General features: G+C 31.9%; 2 protein-coding genes across 3 annotated transcripts in view; both read left to right on the top strand.

Moving 5' to 3' along the window:
• Positions 1-18,945, top strand: part of LOC145314846 (uncharacterized) — a 57,145-nt gene that overhangs the window by 15,868 nt on the left and 22,332 nt on the right. The window contains exons 8-9 of the mRNA XM_080154927.1: positions 489-561; positions 1,015-1,065. Of these exons, the coding sequence (XP_080011053.1) occupies positions 489-561; positions 1,015-1,065 (124 nt within the window). The remainder of the gene's footprint in view (positions 1-488; positions 562-1,014; positions 1,066-18,945) is intronic.
• On the top strand, positions 12,408-18,388 carry LOC145313948 (methylcrotonoyl-CoA carboxylase subunit alpha, mitochondrial-like). 2 transcript variants are annotated; one of them, XM_080153612.1, is made up of 9 exons: positions 12,408-13,473; positions 13,701-13,831; positions 14,774-14,857; positions 15,794-15,865; positions 16,217-16,330; positions 16,690-16,851; positions 17,241-17,329; positions 17,552-17,657; positions 18,255-18,388. In XM_080153612.1, exons 2-9 carry the CDS (start codon positions 13,745-13,747, stop codon positions 18,267-18,269), a joined length of 729 nt encoding a protein of 242 aa, XP_080009738.1. In that variant the 5' UTR covers positions 12,408-13,473; positions 13,701-13,744; the 3' UTR covers positions 18,270-18,388. The 2 variants fall into 2 exon arrangements, with proteins under 2 accessions (XP_080009738.1, XP_080009741.1); XM_080153615.1 differs by lacking the exon at positions 18,255-18,388 and having other exon boundaries at positions 17,241-17,307; positions 17,539-17,592.

The following is an 18,945-nucleotide window of genomic DNA, read 5'->3' as shown; positions in this document are numbered from 1 at the left end:
AAGACTTTAAGTTAATTATGGTTAAATTTAAGAATCATAAATTTGATTACATGTATGTTTTACTTTATAAATAGGAAGAAAAGTGTTAATTATTTTTCCATGTATATGTCCTCGGTTTAAATTATGTTAATAATTTTATAATTGTATATATGAACCAAACTTCTTTTGAGGATTTTCTTTAAGTTAAATTAGATTGAGTGATTGGCAAGTGAGGGAGAGAAACATTGGGTTGTTTAATACTCAAGTCCCCAAAGTTTAATTATAACGTTTTCTTATTCGTCGCCTTAGCAATTTTGGGGACTTTTATTTGAATTTTGATTGGTTGGTTCATTAAATTGAGTGTCCAAACGTTTTAACCACTAATTGTTATATACAGAAGCGATACTTTTGTGAATCATAATTGGGGACATAATTAAATTTATCAGCCATTGTCTTATCTCCTAAGATCCCGTTTTAAATTTCTATTAATAAACTAAAATAATTTATAGGCAATTAGAATGTCATGGATTTGTTTGTGACAGCCCAGAGGAGGCCATTCTTATAGCTGCTAATCTATATCAGGTAGAGAGATAGATAGATAGAGAGATAGATAGATAGATAGATAGATAGATAGATAGATAGATAGATAGATAGATAAATAGATAGATAGATAGATAGATAGATAGATAGATAGATAGATAGATAGATAGATAGATAGATAGATAGATAGATAGATAGATAGATAGATAGATAGATAGATAGATAGATAGATAGATAGATAGATAGATAGATAGATAGATAGATAGATAGATAGATAGATAGATAGATAGATAGATAGATAGATAGATAGATAGATAGATAGATAGATAGATAGATAGATAGATAGATAGATAGATAGATAGATAGATAGATAGATAGATAGATAGACACAGAGACAGACAGAAAAACATATACATATATATAAATATAGACCACATAGAATGAACAAATAAATAGATAGCTAAAGGAAGATAACTTCTTTTTTGACATTTTTAGGCACTTCTCGAGACAATGAAGAGAAATAAGGGTGCAAGCTCCTCCAATTTGGTAAGTAAATTAAATTTTGGGATAAAAAGGAACAATTAATCGGTCCAGTGGTTAACAAAGAATACTGCCATACATCTCAACCTTTAAATTTTTTCATACTAATAAAATATTCTTAATTAGCGGCTACGCCCCTAGAGGCCTCTAGTGGCACTTTAAATGTTTTTTTTTATATCTAAAAAATGGCTATTTTGCGTTTGACGTTTATTTTTTCGTTGAACTCTCTTTCTAAAATCGAATGATTAAAAAAAAATGTAATCTCTCTTGGGAGGGTGGTGGTACCCCCCCCCCCAACAAAAAAATAGTTATAAACCTTCCCGGGACATATGAGAATCTACCCTGATAAGAAGAACCTGATCGGTTCAGTGGTTAGCGAGATCCTTCGGTACAAACATGCAAACACACAAACATCCTGTTACTTTATTATAAGAATACCCTAAAGGGAATTTTTATTATTATATAAATTTTAAAAAAAGTTAAGGAATGACTTAACATAGTATTTGTTGTTTAATCAAGATATTTTAAACATTTTTTAATAACTTTATCTTGTACTTTTACTTTTATAATTACGACTTTTTCCTGCCAGTTAAAATAATCTTATAGGTTACAATGGTTACTTTTTTCATATATCAATTTAAGAAAAAAGGAAAATAGTTTTCCTTCTGATGTTTTTTTTTTCACTCACTCTACCGAAAAATAGTTTGAAACCTGACCATATCCAATACAAAATATTATTTTACCAATAATTGCAGACCTTTCATTTTTTCATATTCTCTGGTCACATATTTTAATATATGGAATCGATTTCTGTAGTAAGAGTTATTTAGTTATATGAATTCAATTACCTATTTTTATTTTCTCTCTCTTTACTTTCTCTCTCTTTTCTCTCTCTTTCTCTCATTATCTCTCTTTCTATTTCTCTCTTCCTCTTTCTTTTTCTCTCTCACATATTTTTTTTATGTGTGACTCTCACTTTCTGTCGTCTTTTGTTTGCATGATGTTTAATTTCTTTTCACACACACACACATTTTCCTTTAAGAATGAAAGGATAAGCTATACCAAATAGATTAAAAACTAAGACAATTTTCCAATGAAGGGCAAACATATTTTGAAGAAGTATTTGAATTCTACATTATATTACAACAAGCAATTGTGCCCCTAGCAAATAGGGGACATGTATTCTTTTTGAGACAGAGGGGCTTAAAATTAAATTATCTTAAATAACCTACAAAGAACCTACGAAGCTTCCCTAACATGGAGAAACAAATGGGTTAGTAAGATATTTACAGAAAAACCAAAAGACTTTTTAAGAATATGTAGAAATTAGCAATTAGTCATTTTTTAAGCTTTTAGTTAAACTGTTAAATGTTCAATGTACATCATAATTTCTTGTGACAATTCCCCGACTCTTGGTATTTCGCTATATTTCACTTTGTTCGCCATTTATTCCACCAGGCTATATAAAGAAGTATTTTTTTTTGTCTGTAGCTTAAGATTTCGGTAGTAACTGATATGATCGAGTTCTACATTTTAGGGAAGCTTCACAAAGGTCCTTGGATGATTGTCATTGGTTGTTTTTATTAACTAAATCTTGAGATGGTTTTATGCTATTTTCTGCCCCAGATGCTGTGGGCGCAACCGCTAGTATTTTATTATTAAGCTATCCCTTCCTTTCTGAAGTAACTAACTGTCTCTCTCTCTCAATTAATGTTAAAGAAATTAATTTGTTGTGATTAATAAACTCTCAGACAAAATTTGCAATTCATTATTAACTTCAAATAATACGACAAATTCAGGGGGACAGTGATATAACACCGGAGGTAGGTTTTGCTTGTCTGCCAATAATATAAATACTTTTTTTTACCACTGCACTGTGGATGTTTGATTATGGCAAGACCTTTGTAATAGTTTGTCATATTTAAGTATTAATTGTATCGTTAGCAAATACTAGTGTTAGACTAAAGTCTAATTTTATTTTAAAAGCAGGGAGGGAGTGTTCATGGGATTGTAAATTATAGAGTTTTATAAACACGATATCTCATTAGTTGGCATAAAACTTTGTGGACTATAATAAATCTTGAATGGGTTGTACAAAGCTTCTACAAAACAATTCCACTAATAATTTTAACATCGAAAGGAGTTTACTTTGTTTATCTTAATTAGGCATTATATTATCTATTGTCGATTGTCTTATCCCTTAAGATCCCAAGGAAAAGAAAATTAATATCTTTAGTACAAATTTCTAAGCGTAATCTATAATACAAAGTAGAACGATGTCTGTCTGTTTGTTTGTGTGTTTGTTTGTAGCGAAGGATCTCGCTAACCGCTGCACCGATTGGGTTCTCCTTAACATTATAGCTTCTCATAGGTCACAGGAAGGGTTATAACTATTTTGGGGGAGGGTACCACTACCCTCCGAAGATAAATCGCCCCTAGAAAAAAATCCTCACTCCCCCAAAAAATTTAAATTTTTTTTTTAAAACTAAGATTAAAAATGGTTAGTAAAGTGCCTATCTCAGCCTCATTTTGTTCCCAATATCATGTAGGTGAAATGGAAAGAATTGTAGTGAAAATGATATGTTAGATATGCTTTGACAGAACAGAAGAAAAAAAATATCAAGGAGAAAGGGTGCATTAGATGATGTTTACTTTGTACAAACTTGCATTGTCAAAAATAATAATCTAGAGAAAGGATAATTTTGTTTGTCATTATTGTGGATGGATGTACATCAATTTATCGTCCATTGCCATATCCTATAAGATTCCTGGGAGGATGTCTAATGATATGAGAATAAATATTTGACAGATAGAAAGATAGATAATGATATGGGAGTTAAAATCTGACAACTAAATCTATATTTGAGTTACATATAAAGAATGTACAGTAGCCCAAAAAGAAAACAGTACATAAAGCCGCAGTTTTTGTTTGTCCGTTAAGTTCTCGGTAACAACTTAACTGATTGAGTTTTCCTTTTACTGGGGATTAAATATATCTAGGGTTGGTTTAGGCTTTTGTAATTGATCTTCTTGAGTTGGTTTTAGGCTATCTTACTGCTCTCCTTACTCTAGGTAATTGAGACGCAGCTAAAATTTTAGTTTGGAGAATTTCCATAGTATTAAAGTAAAAACGCGTAAAAAAACATTAAATAAATTTTACTCACTTTTGACACATAGTGAAGCTTTCACCAAAAATTGAAAGAAATTATTAATAAAGCATTTTAGGAAAGTATAAACCAAATATTTTTATCTTGCCTCGGGCTCCCACTAGTAAGTTAACAAGGAGGGAGGGAGGGGACTTTGGACTGTAAATTGGACTGGTACCCAAAGTTTTATAAATGCAGTTACTCATTCGTTTATTAGATTTTGAGTACTTTTATAAAATCTTGATTGTTTGCTTCAAACTAGCAGTGTCCAAACTTTTCAACCAACAATTATAATCTAGAGAAGGAGTAATTTTGTTTATCATCATTTGTGATGTATTTCTATTTTCGTTCGTTGTCTTATCCCTTAAGATCCCTGGTGAACAAGAGTGAGGTTAAATGGTTTCGGTTTCCCTTTGATAGCCCGATTTTGATCAGTCATTTCATAGGAAACCTTTCAAAGGTACTAGAAATTTTGTGTCAAAATTCTAATATAAAAGTAAACAGATGTCTAACTGCGTGTCTTTTCCCTTACAGTGAAGCTTCTTAAAGGTCAAAAAATGTTTATAAATATTTTGATGGAAATCTTTAGTGGCGTAGCCGTTAGTCCTATTATATAAATGTTTTGTTTGTCCGGTACGATATTGCTTACTAGGCAGCTTCATATAGGTCCTTAGATAATTTTAGTTTAAAGTTTAATGATGGTTTTAAGCTATTTCTTGACCTATTCATTAAGATATAATAAAAACTCCAAAGCACTAAATGCTTGCTAGATAAATAAGTTTACCTAGAAAATTTAAAACTTAAACTAGAGTTTTGGAAAACAAATATTAAATTTTAATTTTAATCCGCCTTTGATAACTCTGGACGCAATCGTCCTTTTTCTGTCGGTTCATCTCTTTAATTCTGTCTCTCTGTCTCACTCTGTCTCTGTCTCTCTTTCTTTCTCTCTCTCTCTCTCTCTCTCTCTCTCTCTCTCTCTCTCTCTTTCTGTCTCTCCCCCTGTCTCTCTCTCTGTCTCTTTGTCTCTCTGTCTCTCTCTATCTGTGTCTCTCTCTCTCTCTCTGTCTCTCCCTCTCTCTCTCTTTCTCTGTCTCTCTCTCTGTTTCTCTCTCTGTCTCTCTCTCTGTCTCTCTCTCTGTCTCTCTGTCTCTCTGTCTCTTTGTCTCTCTGTCTCTCTCTGTCTGTCTCTCTTTCTGTCTTTCTCTCTCTCTCTCTCTCTCTCTCTCTCTCTCTGTCTCTCTCTCTCTCACTTATTTCTAAGGAAAGTATAGAAAGCTCTTTAATATTATGGTTAAGCCGATGGTTTAATATCTTTGGTTAAGCCCTGGGCTTCTCTTTATTGACAAATATCTTTCTATCTAACTATCTACTACCAGCAGACTACCAGGGATCTTAAGGAATCAGACAATAAATTTGTGTACCTACAAAATAATGGTAAACAAAATTACCTTATCAGTAGATAAAATCATTAGTGGAAAAATTTAGATTCATTAATTTTCTTGCTTTAGATAATCTCTGCTTTGAGCTATTGTCCTATTGGACAAAATTGTCCTTGTTATTTATCTATCTATCCATCTATATGTGCATCCAATTTTGCTTTGGGGTGAATTATATTGTCAACCAAATAATGATGCATTGGCCATCTTAATCTTTATTGCAATTCTTACATTTTTTCATGCTCTCTTTTTCGGCTTCGACCCTAGAGGCCACTAGGGACACTTGAATTCGATAACTCATTTTCTTTATTTTATATTTAAAAAGAAAAAGTAATAAAAATTATGGTGCGGGTCGACCACCCTTCCTGCATTTTTAATCTTTTTTTTTGGGGGGGGGGGGATTTTTTAGGGGCGATTTCTTCTTGGGAGGTATGTGGTACCTTTCCCCAAAATAGTTATAAATCTTCCCAGGACCTATGAGAAGCTACCCTGCAAAGAAAAACCATATCGGTTCAACAGTTAGCGATATTCTTTGGTACAAACAAACAAACAGACATCCTGCTACTCTATTATACTATTCTTTTCGGCTGATTTTTTTTCATTTTTATATAAAAAGTCACTTTTATCCTATCATTCTACCGGTCTAGCTTTCTAAATTCTATCTATCTATAAATCTATGTAACTATTTGTTTATCTATATATCTGCTTTTCTATCTATCTGTTTATTTATATATTTATTTGTCTATCCCACCTTTCTTTCTATCTTTCTATCTATCCATAAGGCCATCCATCTATATATGTACCTGCCTGTCCATCTATCTATCATACATCAATTTGTCTATCTATCTATCTAAGTTAAATATTGTAGTTGTAAAATTGCGTAATGTTGTATCTCTGTTCCTAAACATATGGTATATTTTAAAAGGGTTTCAAAACAGAATTTAATTATTCTATTTAGACCCTTTTGTCAGAGGCATAGCTTTACCATGACTCATTTCTTCATTTCTTACATACAGACACATATTATTTTAAATTTTGTTTTGTCTCTTTTCTTTCTCTTTCTCTATATCTCTCTTCTTCTCACTCTTTCTCGTTTCTCTCTCTCTCTCTCTTTCTCTCTCTCTCTCTCTCTCTCTCTCTCTCTCTCTCTCTCTCTCTCTCTCTTTCTCTCTCTCTTTCTCTCTCTCTTTAATGAATATGAAAGATTTATTGTGTTATAATACAGTGAGGTGACAGGACTGTTAAAAAATACTGCTACACAAAGTTGTTTTTATAAATCTCTCGTTAATGTATCCATACTTATCACCGATATTTTTTTTATTTTGGGTTGTTTTTTATTGGTTTGTAATTATTAGGAGTGTACATTAGGATGGTTCATTGTCTTATCCATTAAGCTCCCTGGATATAAGCAAAATTATGGTACACGTATCAAAAATGGTAATTAGTAACATATTTAACCCATAATTACTTCACAATTTCTTTCCATTAACCGAAGGGAGGAATGGAACATTGAAGTGAAAATTATGCTTATATGTTTATAGATTAGATAAAATTTGTTTAGTTAGTAACTTCGGGTTCTCTAACTGAAATATGATAGGTAGTTGGAAACTAGAACTGTCCAAACTTTTTAACAATTTATTTTCCATTGTCTTATCCCTTAAGATCCCTGACGAAACCCTTTTTTCCCCATCTTAAGTTTTTATTAAAATTTCTAAATTAATTCCGTCAAAATATTTGAAAGAAAAGTGTAGGGGCAGACGCTAAGTATTTAAATGGGTGTGTTTACAATGACGCTGAAAATAATTGTAATCTTAAATTAGCTGGAGGTCTGTTTGACATTCTGTATTTATGTTAATAAGATATATTTAATGGCTTAAGCTTTGATTCAGTGAAGTATTTAGTATTTGTCAAGAGCATACAAAAAGCTTTTTTTCAGAGTATATTGCCTTTGATTTTATCATAATGGATATACCTACGTGAATATTTTTACAAGGGGAAATTTGTGGTCGATTTAGCTTGCTAATTGGGCCTTATTTATTGGTCATTTCGTTCATCCAGTAGGAGGTAAAGGTATTGGGTAAACGGGGTGGATGAAGGTATCGCTATTTTGGCCAGCTGCGAGTATTACTTTATCACAATACATGAAAACCTGTTGCAACATCCAAGTATTACTATATTAAATACTAGCGGCTACGCCCCTAGAAGCCTCTAGGGGCACTAAACGCTCGACCTCATCTCATTTTAAATTTGGGTTTCAAAAGAATAAAAAAAATATTTTTTGGGGGGGAGGGTGTCTTTAAAACCTTCCCAGGACCTATAAGAAGCTTCATTGTAAAGGAGAACAATATCGGTTCAGCAGTTAGCGAGATCCTTCGGGACAGATAAAAAACGCTTACTACTTTATATAATAGGATTATCATTATAAGAATAGAAAAAAAACATAATAAGGGAGTAAGTAATTAGCAGTTTTAAATGTGCACTTGTTGGGTGATTTAAAAAGAGGACTAATTATAATTAATTTGGCCACAGGGTTCCTCTATTACACAGACACTTACTTAAGAGGACACTCTTAATATTACTTTTTAAAAAACCTTATTTATACGTAACATTCGTATAGTATCTTTTTGTATTTCCTTATGTTAAAGTGCGCACACCTCCACGTTATGAAATAGATTGAACATTAAAAGGGGGGGGGGGGGAGATAATTACTTTTGTGTGTTTGAACTTAGGTTAGGTTATATAGGGTACAGTGCAGCCCAGCAGGGGTAGAGCCCACAGGGTTAGGTATAAAGAAAAATAGCTTATTTAAATTAATTTTTAAGAAAATTGCCAACTTAGATTATGAGGTATAATTGTAGAAATGTTACACATATATATTATTATTACTTAATCGACCTGGTAACCACCACTTTAAAATTAAGTAAAATGGGTCAATTATTTAATTTAAATAAAGCTGAAAATAGACACAAGATCAAGTTATACAACTGTACGTTTAAAGATTTAACCCAATCATTACAGGAATCATCTTGCAATGTTTAGAATAGATAGATTTATAGCATTCATAAAAAAGACCAAATACGGTCGTCAAAAGTAGAAAAGCTTAGCCTAATATTAATAAGTTAACAAATAAATAAAAACAGAGTTGCCTTTGAAAGATGTTTTACATAAAGTAATTTAGGTTAAGATAGTAATCACTTTTCATTATGCATAAAACAATTTTAAAATATCTTTTTAAAATTTATCTTTTGTTACAGTTTTAATATTTCATACCCATTTAATATAGCAATTAAAGTTAAAACCCAAAATTACCCTTTTTTGGCTTAAAGCATTAGAATACATTTTTTTTAAATTCTATGCAATATTTGAACGTTTATCTGAATGTTTGTTTGTCTGTCTTTATAAAATATTGCGTATCTTTGCCATTTTTCATCAGATCTAGATGTCCTATGTGGTTTGTATGTCTGTATACAAGATCTAAAAATATAATTATGTCCATAAACATTATCCAGTATCAAGCAGTTATTCAACAAATTTATTTATACTTTTGCTTCGACTTTATACATTTATATTCTTATTATTTAGTTCTGACACTATAATAGAGTTAATGTCCATCTGTCCTACCGTTTTAAAGCTTTGCTTTTATGGATGTTGTCATCCTTGTTTTAAAGTATTTAACAAAGCTTCGTTACTATTGGACGAAATCGTTTTTTCTCTCCATATTTTCAATGTCCGTTTTTAAGACGTATGAAATTTATTCTACTGCTACTTAAGATGTCCAAAACAGCTGAATTATGTAAAATAAGACAATTAATATAAAACTAATAGGTATATTTTAAACCTCGTAAAAGTAATAAATCTGACACAAAAATTACATTTTAATATCTCACTTCATATACTTTAATGGGCTATTTTCTAAAACTATGAACTATTTTTGCTACAAAATAATGTGTTTTTAAATTCTTCATTTTAAAGTCAAAACTTCTCTTTAGTAAAGGTATGTTGTTTTTAAACTTGTTTGCTAGTTTCCAAAAGAGTTTAGAATATTAGCCTCCTAAAAATATAAAAGCTTTACGTTAATTACGTATAGACCGAACCTAATTGTGAAAAAGCTTCGCTTTAGAAAAAACTATAGTTTAACCTATAGACTAGCTATATTACATTATTTTTGTGTGTGTTAAGAACAAAATTGATATCAAGATTGAACTCATCTATATTTTGAATAGCAACTTAATGATCAGTTTTTCAGTAGCGGAGCTACTCTATAACTAAAGAATGTACGGCCGTCTGTCATTACGCCAGAGTAAATGTTCTAGTTTGCTTGCTTATCTCAACAGTTTGCAGCTTTATTACAGTTAACTCTTTTTTTTATTCTGAACCATACTTTAATACTATTAAACAACATAGAATATTCAATGCTGTTCTAATAATGAATATAATTGTCCTAGTTAAGATATGCATAGATATACTTGTGAGTATTCACTATTATAAATTAGCTGATCACTGATTTTATTTGTAAGCAGGATGATATGCAGAATTAAACATATAATACAAGAATAGAAATATTTGCTATGCTTTTGTGTAATTTACAAATAGGAATAACAAAGTAATGGAGTAATGGATATATTATTACTTGGATTTTATACTAGATTTTAATGTTCTCTTTCAAAGTAAAACACGCAGTGGGCTAAAATAATGATACCCCCTCCCCTCTTCTCCTACTGGATGAAAGAATTGGAGCAATAAATGAGTTTTGTTAGTAATCTTAATAGCGACAATTTTCCACTGTCATAATATCCATGTATATACTACATCCATTAACAAAGACTTGATTCCATAAGTCAGCAAAAACAAGTGACTTCTTCCTTTACCTTCAAAAAATTTGGAATTTGACATTTTCGTATTATAATAACATATAGTAAAAAACTGTTGAAAGTTTCTTCTTTTAAATTAATGTTTAAAATCTTATAAATATAAAATAATGTTTATACCTTGATTAAATTTAGTCTAGACATAGTTTGTAATTATTTCTATTGTTTTCAATTCATTTTTAAGTCATGCAAGTGAGGAATTATTATTTTTCAAAAATTTGCATTGTTTTTCACGAAAATTTGTGGTATAAATTGTTTCTTATTGGTGTGGTATTTATGGACTAAATTTTCCTTGTTTTTAATAACAAAGCTTCTCTATAATTCACTGTGTTTGCCTGTGCGTCAGAAAGTTATTTTTCAGGCTACTGTTTTAGAAAAATTGCTGATTCATTTATTTACAAAGTGCATCCAATATATAACTTTTCTGGTCCGACGGTCTATCATGCAACAAAAGGCATTTAAAGTATAAGCATTTTTATGAAGAGTTTGTTATTTTCTAATATTCTTTTATTCTTTTATCATTCTTTCTTCCTCTCGTTTTTATAACCACTAAACATTTGCTCCATAATTACCTTATCCGTGATTTCTTTATGCTTCGCTACTTATTAATAATGTCATTCTTGTTTATTTTCTAAACATGCTTCCCTCGTTTATATAATGACTTAAAAAAGTATTGACAGATTTTTTTTTAAAAAACGATTCAGAGATTTTTATTTATGACAAGTTATACAAAAACGTTTCATCATTTTTTTTCTTTAAGGCTAGCTATAAGGCTGATTTTCTTAAGTGATATTATGTAATCTACCGCTTTAAGAACCAGTCCATTATGTCAATAGGTTCTATTCCGTTAGGACCTTTCAATAAAAATATAAAATGATGGAATGTGTCATTTTTTGAGATAAATAACATTTTACATCTTATCTTATTATTATTAGAATTACATTAAATAGGAGTTAAAATAACTGTATTTTAAGTTATAGGTATTTCCCCAGGTTCTACGAAATACCAGAAAAAAACAGTCGTTTTACCAGAAAAGTGGTAAAGCTGGTCAACCTGGTAAAATATACCAGTTTCGTGGTAAATTTTACCAGCAAAAATTTTAGCCAAAAAATTAGTCAAATTTTACCATTTTTTTTGTAAAATTTGACGAAACAAAAAAACCCGTTTTTTGTGTTTTAAATAAAAAACAGCTCTTCATAATCAGTTGTAGTACTTTAAAATAATGACTTCTATACAATGAAGCCTAAATTTAAATTTTTTTTTTTTTTTTTAATTTTACCACTTTTGGAAGTTTTACCAAAAATGTGGTCAATTTTACAACTCTATTTTTCAGGTTAAGTCCGAATTTTCGGACTTAGACAAAAAAACGCAATTTGGTCAATTTTTACCAAAAAGTTAGTAAAATTTGACAAGGTATTTTTTTAGGCTAAGTCCAGATTTTTGGACTCTGACAAAAAAAATGAACTTGGTAAAATTTGACCAACTTTTTGGTAAAAATTGACAAGGTAAATTTTTAGGCTAAGTCCAGATTTTTGGACTTTGCCAAAAAAAAAAACATGGTAAAATTTGACCAACTTTTTGGTAAAAATTGACAAGGTAAATTTTTAGGCTAAGTCCAGATTTTTGGACTTTGCCAAAAAAAAAAACTTGGTAAAATTTGACCAACTTTTTGGTAAAAATTTTTACTTTTTATTGAATTTTTTCGCATAAAAGAAGCTAACTTTTTTTTAAAACCTTGAAAATTATTTCATCATTTCTTTTAAAACATCCTCCCGCATCGTCAAAAATATATCAAATTTAATATTTACTTATTTGAGCTAGCTTCATACGAATTAAAATTAAAAGAAAAAAAATCCAGGTCTGTGTGTTTACGCAGATGTGCCGTGTGCATTTGAATTTATCGATTTTTCATCTTTAATATAAATATAAGCTTTCGTATATTCCCCTGAATGTTTCTAAAAGAAAGACAGAGATTTCGAATTATAGAGTAATTTCGCTACAAAACTTATATTTTTAAGTTTTGAAATTTATGGCACCTCTGTGCACGCATGCGCACTATTGATAAGCTTATGATTATTTGAATATAGAGTGCCAAAAATAATTATTAGTTTTGATTCAATTTAATCAAATATTTTGAATCAAGAAGTAAATTACTACTCAATTTTCTCTAAATATTTAAATTTGTAGAATTTACAATTTGTTTGGAAGATTTTTTTTAAGCAAGATGTTTAAAAATGTGGCAAAATTGTGGAACAACAATGTTTCATGATTTCTATATTTATGTTGTCTTTGCCAACCGGAAATACCACCGAGATGGGTTTTTAAAAGATGAATGCCACATTTTTTCGGCGTTTTTTAGACATTAATTGATTGAACGTTGACGATAGAATTTCAAACAGAGTATATAACATAAAAATACTGAATTTTAAATTATTTTTTTAGCAATTTTTCTAATGTCTAACACAGCTCTAAAAAGATGCATTAATTAATATGCAGCAAAAATGGATTGAAGATAATCTTTTTTTTCTATGAAGGCCGTACCATCAAAAGCGAAATAATTAAATAAATCATTGTATACTCTTTTAGATTTCGCGAATGTCGCGCTTGTTATTCATAGCGTAAAAAATGTCGAAAAAACGCGGCAATATCTTTTAAGAACCCGGCCGGAAATAGATTCTATATGGTTAACAACTATATATATATTTAAATATTTTTTTTTAATATTGAATGCACTATATTTTTTTATATTCTATCGAATATATATTTTATATGTCATTACAAAACTATATTACATTTAATATTAACATTAAAAAAAAAAACATCAATTTAAACTTTCGTAACCCTGTAATTAGGTATTGGCGTTAGAAGTACAGTTCACCACGGTCCACGCTTGGGCTAGCATCACTCACCAGCATGGCTCTGCCTAGGCTTATAATGAGAAAGGCCAGGGTATTATTATTACAGGTATTGTGTCTTTAAAGGGACTGTGAACGTAAATTTTTCTCATCTTAATATCAAATCTTAACATTATCTTATTCATAATATCTCACAGATAGAGCAAAACGCGCTTTTGTTTGCTTAAAAAACGGCTTTTTCCGACGATTTTTATTTGTTTCCTAAAGTGGCACCTCCGCCCCAACCCTTCCTTTGTTACCTACATTTTATTGTGTTTTAGTCAAAATTTATTATAGGTATTAAAACTGTGGCAGTTTACAGTGACAGTGACAGAAACTCTATGCATGTAGCCATGGCGGACGAAGCTGTTAGAATTGGTCCAGCTGCCTCACAACAGAGCTATCTCAGGGGAGATACTATTTTAAAGGTATATTATACCAGAGAGAGGAGATACTGTTTATTAAACTAGTGCCAAAAGTTTTATAATTACGTTTACATTTTTGGTGGTTTACAACTTTCGACATCAGGACTTTAGTGAATTTTGATTGGTTAGCTCAATAGGTTGAGTGTTCGAACGTTTCAACCACTAATATTAATCCAAGGGGTAATTTTGTTAATCATCATTGAGGATTTACATCAATTTATCGACCATTGTTTTGTCTTATCCCTTTATATCTCTGACATTATACTGTTAGGTATTAGTTTTAGATGGACATTACAAGAATTGATTGATTAAAATAATCCTTAAATAAAAGTAACAGGATGTTTGTTTGTCTTCGTTTGTAGCGAAATATCTAGCGTACGTACACGTCTCTCCTCTACATTGAAGCTTATTGTATGTCTCGGAAAGGTTTTAATTTATACATGGATTTTTTTATAGGCCTAAGAAAAATTACCCCAAAAATTTTATTTTTTAAAAACTTTGAAAAATTAAAATTCAAGGTAGTGGGTCGGCTCTTTCCCAGCCCCCCCCCCCCCTCCCCACACCTTTCACATTGCAAAAAAATGGGTGTTGTTTTTTGCTTAATGGTGTGATTGATAATTTAAATTGAAACTTGGAAGAATCTACCTATTAAGATTTAGAATAACTCTTATATGCATCATCCTATTATATAAAGCAGTAAGACTTTTTTTCTAAATAACTACTGATCCGATTGGGTTCTCTATTTTAGGTAGGCATCACATAGGTCCTGAGTTGGTTTTATTCTATTTTCTGATCATATTTAAGCCTTAAGATGGATTTTTTACTTTTTCTATTGAAACTAAAATAAAAAAATGTTGGGATCTATTTCAACTCACCACTAACTCAAGTGCCCCTAGAGGCCTCTAGGGGCTTAGTTACTATTGACCATACACTGTATTATCTTAGGTTGCGGCGGAAACCGGCTCCGATGCTGTACATCCTGGCTATGGATTTCTCTCCGAGAATGTCGAGTTTGCTAATCTTTGCCAGGTAAATGCAGGGAGGGAGGGGACAATGGGCTGTTAACTACACGTGTCCCCAAACTTTTATAATAACGTATTCTTATTCGTTGGCTTAACAACTTTGGGGATTAAGTGATCTCTGATTGGTTGGTACATTAAGTTGAGTGTCCAAACGTATCAACCACAAAAGGTAATCTATGTAAGGGGTAATTTTGTGTATCATCAATGGGGTTGTACATGTACAGTACATCAATTTGTCGACCATTGTCTTATCCCTTAAGATTTAGGGTAAATGGATATATTATTACCTGGATGTTACACCAGTTTTTCATGTACTCTAATAAAGCGGTACTCACAGCGGGCTAAAATAAAGATACACCCTTATTCCTCCCTTACAACACCCCCTTACCTCCTTCTGGGTAAACGAACTGACCAATATATGAAGTCCATGTTAGGAACCTAAATTCATGACAACAAATTTCCATGATATGTCATTAATAATATCCACGTGTATTTTATATCCCTGGGCAGGTAATATTTTCCATTTGACTGCAGGGAGGGAGTGGATATTAGACTGGAAGTTATACTGGTACCCAAAGTTTTATAAGCATGTTAGCTCACAACTTTAAATCTTGATTGGTTCATTCAAACTAGCAGTGTCTGAACTAATCTAAGGTGTTGTTTTGTTCAATATATTTGGGGATTTATATATGTATATTTCGTTTATTATCTTGTCCACGGTCATTAGTGTGAGGAATGGGATTGACAACACACCCCTTAAAATTAAAATTATGTAGATTCCCCCCCCCCCGTTTTTTAAAAACCTCTAAGATTACATCCCTTCCCGTAAAAACCCTGTGCACGCCACTGTACTGCTTACGTTTTTTTCTGGTTAATTTCAAGAATGTAATATTATATTAATAAGAATGATACCTACCTTTTAATTTAAATTTTTTTTTATCAGGAGAAAGGAGTTATATTTGTTGGTCCACCGTCCACTGCCATTAGAGATATGGGTATCAAGTCTACATCTAAGGTAAATGATAGAGTAGCTACTCAGGAACTTATTTTGGTTGATTTCAAGTAGAAAGAAATAACACTCTATACTATACCGGAGTAACAGGATGTCTGTTCATTTGTCCTCTACGATCTCAATCTTCTGGTCTTCCATAATTTTCAGGGAATGTTTATGCTGTTTTTTTGGCGGGGGGGGGGGGGGGGGGTATGACACCGCTTCTTGGAAAAATGACCTCGAATATTTTCATTGGTAAAAACCCTCCAACCATCCTCTTTTAAGACGAAACACAAGTAGGCTCTAGGAAAAGCAACTGTGTATTTAAAAGAAGTCTGTCGTTACAATTTTTCTAATATTTAACCTGTTTTTTAGATGATCATGGAAGCCGCTAACGTACCTGTAATCCACGGTTACCACGGAGAGGACCAGAGCCTGGACACCTTGAAGGCGGAGGCAGACAAGATCGGGTTCCCTGTTATGATCAAGGTGGGAACAAGGACAAGTATGTCCACATGTACCGCAATAAAATAGTAAATAATATAAATATAAAACAGGATGTTAATATGGACAATGACATAATATATTTCAACTTCAAGGCTCGATTATAACATTATACCTTAGGTATAATTCTGGGAATCAATGTTAAAAAAAAAAGGAATATGTAAGTTATATAAATTATATATATGTATGTAAAGAAATGTAGTGTTATATTTTTCTACCATTGTGTAATGATATATAGTACAGTCAGACGGAGTGACGGCATACCTTATTGTAGAGTAGCTGCTAAATTTTATATTGTTTTTATTTTTCTACCTGTGGAAAACTGTTATTTGATATTGTCATAGGCTGTCCGCGGAGGGGGTGGCAAGGGTATGAGGATTGCCATGACCGCTGGCGAGTTCGAGGCCCAGCTGGAGTCTGCCAAGCGCGAGGCGATGAAGTCCTTCGGTGACGAAGTGATGCTCCTGGAGAAGTTTGTTGTTGACCCCAGACACGTAGAAGTTCAGGTCAGTTTTGTTCCAGGGGAAATTATCAGGAACGCATGGGCTTTTTATTTCACTAGTCCCCAAAGTGTTATAATAACGTTTCCTTATTCGTTTGCTTAACAACCTTTGAGACTTTTATTTAATTTTAATTGGTTGCTTCATTATGTTGATTGCTAAAACGTTTCTACCACTAATTGTAATCTTCAGAAGGGGCAATTTTGTGTATCATCATTGGGGATGTATATCAATTTATCGGCCATTGTCTTATCCCTTTATATCCCTGGGAAATTATACTTGATTAATGCCTATGGAGAGAGATGGTTGATTTAAAACGTAGTTAGACATTTGTATAAAGTTCCAAACATTCTTACTGCCTTGCTAAAATCTTCTAACAACCTATCTCTATTTAGGATGTACCCAAGCCTGGTTTTCACTGCCTACCCCAGCGGGCTGCCTTGCTAAAATCTGTGCTCAACTTCTTAAAGAAGGCTATTCAGGAATGGGTTATTAAATGATTTAAGACGAAGTAAAATATTGTTTAAGTTAAAAAAAACATTGTACTAAAATAATTTACGTTTCTGTAGACTTGATTAATCAACCATTCAAAATTCAATAAAAGTCCCTAGAGTTGTTAAAGCAACGAAGAAGAAAATAAAGCTTTGGGGACTAGTGTAATAAACAGTCCACTTCCTTCCTTCATTTAATCCTCCATAACTTAGGACCCCGCGTTCCACGACTCCATACGCCACGTGAAGCATATATCAGTAATGCCGAGTACTATCCTGTTCTTGTTAGCCACGGATGTTGTTACTGATTATGTTTTCCAGGTAAGCTTTCCCTTTATTTTTTCTCGTTCTGCGTTTTCAAAGATGTTTAGTTAGATAAGTTTGCTGATTTTTTTGCCACGTGTCAAGATGCCTGTAGGAAATGAATGAGGGGGGAGAGGGGGAGTCGAACCTACACACTTTTATTTTTGCTTTCAAAAGAAAAAATTTAGGTGTGAGAGTAAGGGGGGGGGGGGAAGTTCTGACACATTTGCGTAAACAGCGAGTATAGGCTTTATCTTTGGGACGGACGGACGGACGGACGGACGGACGGACGGACAGACATCGTTCTACTTTGTATTATAGATTAGATATTTAGTAGGGAGGGATGGGACATTGGGCTGTAAATTACACTAGCCCCCAAAGTTTTCAAATAACATTTTCTTATTCTTTGGCCTAACAACCTTGGGTACTTTTATTGATTTTTTATTGGTTGGTTCATTAAGTTGAGTGTCCTAACATTTCAATCACTTATTGTAATCTACAGAAGGGGTAACGATGTGTATCATCATTAGAGATGAACATCAATTTATCAGCCATTGTCTTATCCCTTTATATCCCTGTACTTATCTAATTAACTAATGAGCAATTTTATTCCAGGTTGAATATCAGTGATACGAGGTCGAATGGGGCCGGTGCCCAGCAAATCCAGGAGGTTGCGCAACAGTTTTCTTCGGCCAGAGCAGTAGAATCAAGAAAAATATGTTTAAGTGTTTCAATCAATAAAGATAAAAATGAAAACAATTTTTTTTTTATTTTTGCGATTTGTGTACAAGCGATGTTTTTCTATAATTAAGGTCGTTTTTTACCACTTTCTCGTGATTTTTACCACCCGTTTTTACCACAATTTTTGGTAAATTTTTACCATATTTACCCTATTTCTGGTAAAATTTTACCAATTTAGGGCAAAAATATTACCAGGTGTTGAACAGTTTTACCACTTTTTCGGTAAAATCTTACAGAAATTTGCGGTAAATTTTACCAAAAAAGTGGTAAAAATTGGTCAAAATCTGGTATAAATTTGCGTCCTAAAATGGTAATATTTTACCGGAAATCTGGTAAAATTTTACCGATAATTGTGGTAAAAATCGATGGTAAAAAGCGTGAGAAAGTACCACAAAAAGTGTTTTTACCACAGTTACGGTAAAATTTTACCACCTTTTAAATCGTATAGGCTGGTAAAATTTTACCATAAAAGTGGTAAAAACTAGGTTTTTTTATGGTATTAATTCCGTCCTGGGTCATCACAACAATATAAATTTAATAAAGCAATTTTATCAAAAGATAAAGA

The sequence above is a fragment of the Acartia tonsa genome, chromosome 3, assembly GCF_053477335.1.
Source record: "Acartia tonsa isolate MP-2025a chromosome 3, ASM5347733v1, whole genome shotgun sequence".
In the NCBI taxonomy this organism is placed as follows: Eukaryota; Metazoa; Arthropoda; class Copepoda; order Calanoida; family Acartiidae; genus Acartia; species Acartia tonsa.
The sequence above is the reverse complement of the archived record's forward strand: the minus strand, read 5'-3'. Positions and strand labels throughout refer to the sequence as shown.

Coding starts and splice junctions, on each gene's coding strand:
- LOC145313948 (XM_080153612.1), top strand. CDS start 13,745: ATGCATGTAGCCATGGCGGACGAAGCTGTTAGAATTGGTCCAGCTGCC. Junction 13,832..14,773: donor GGGGAGATACTATTTTAAAG/GTATATTATACC, acceptor GTATTATCTTAG/GTTGCGGCGGAAACCGGCTC. Junction 16,331..16,689: donor GGTTCCCTGTTATGATCAAG/GTGGGAACAAGG, acceptor ATATTGTCATAG/GCTGTCCGCGGAGGGGGTGG.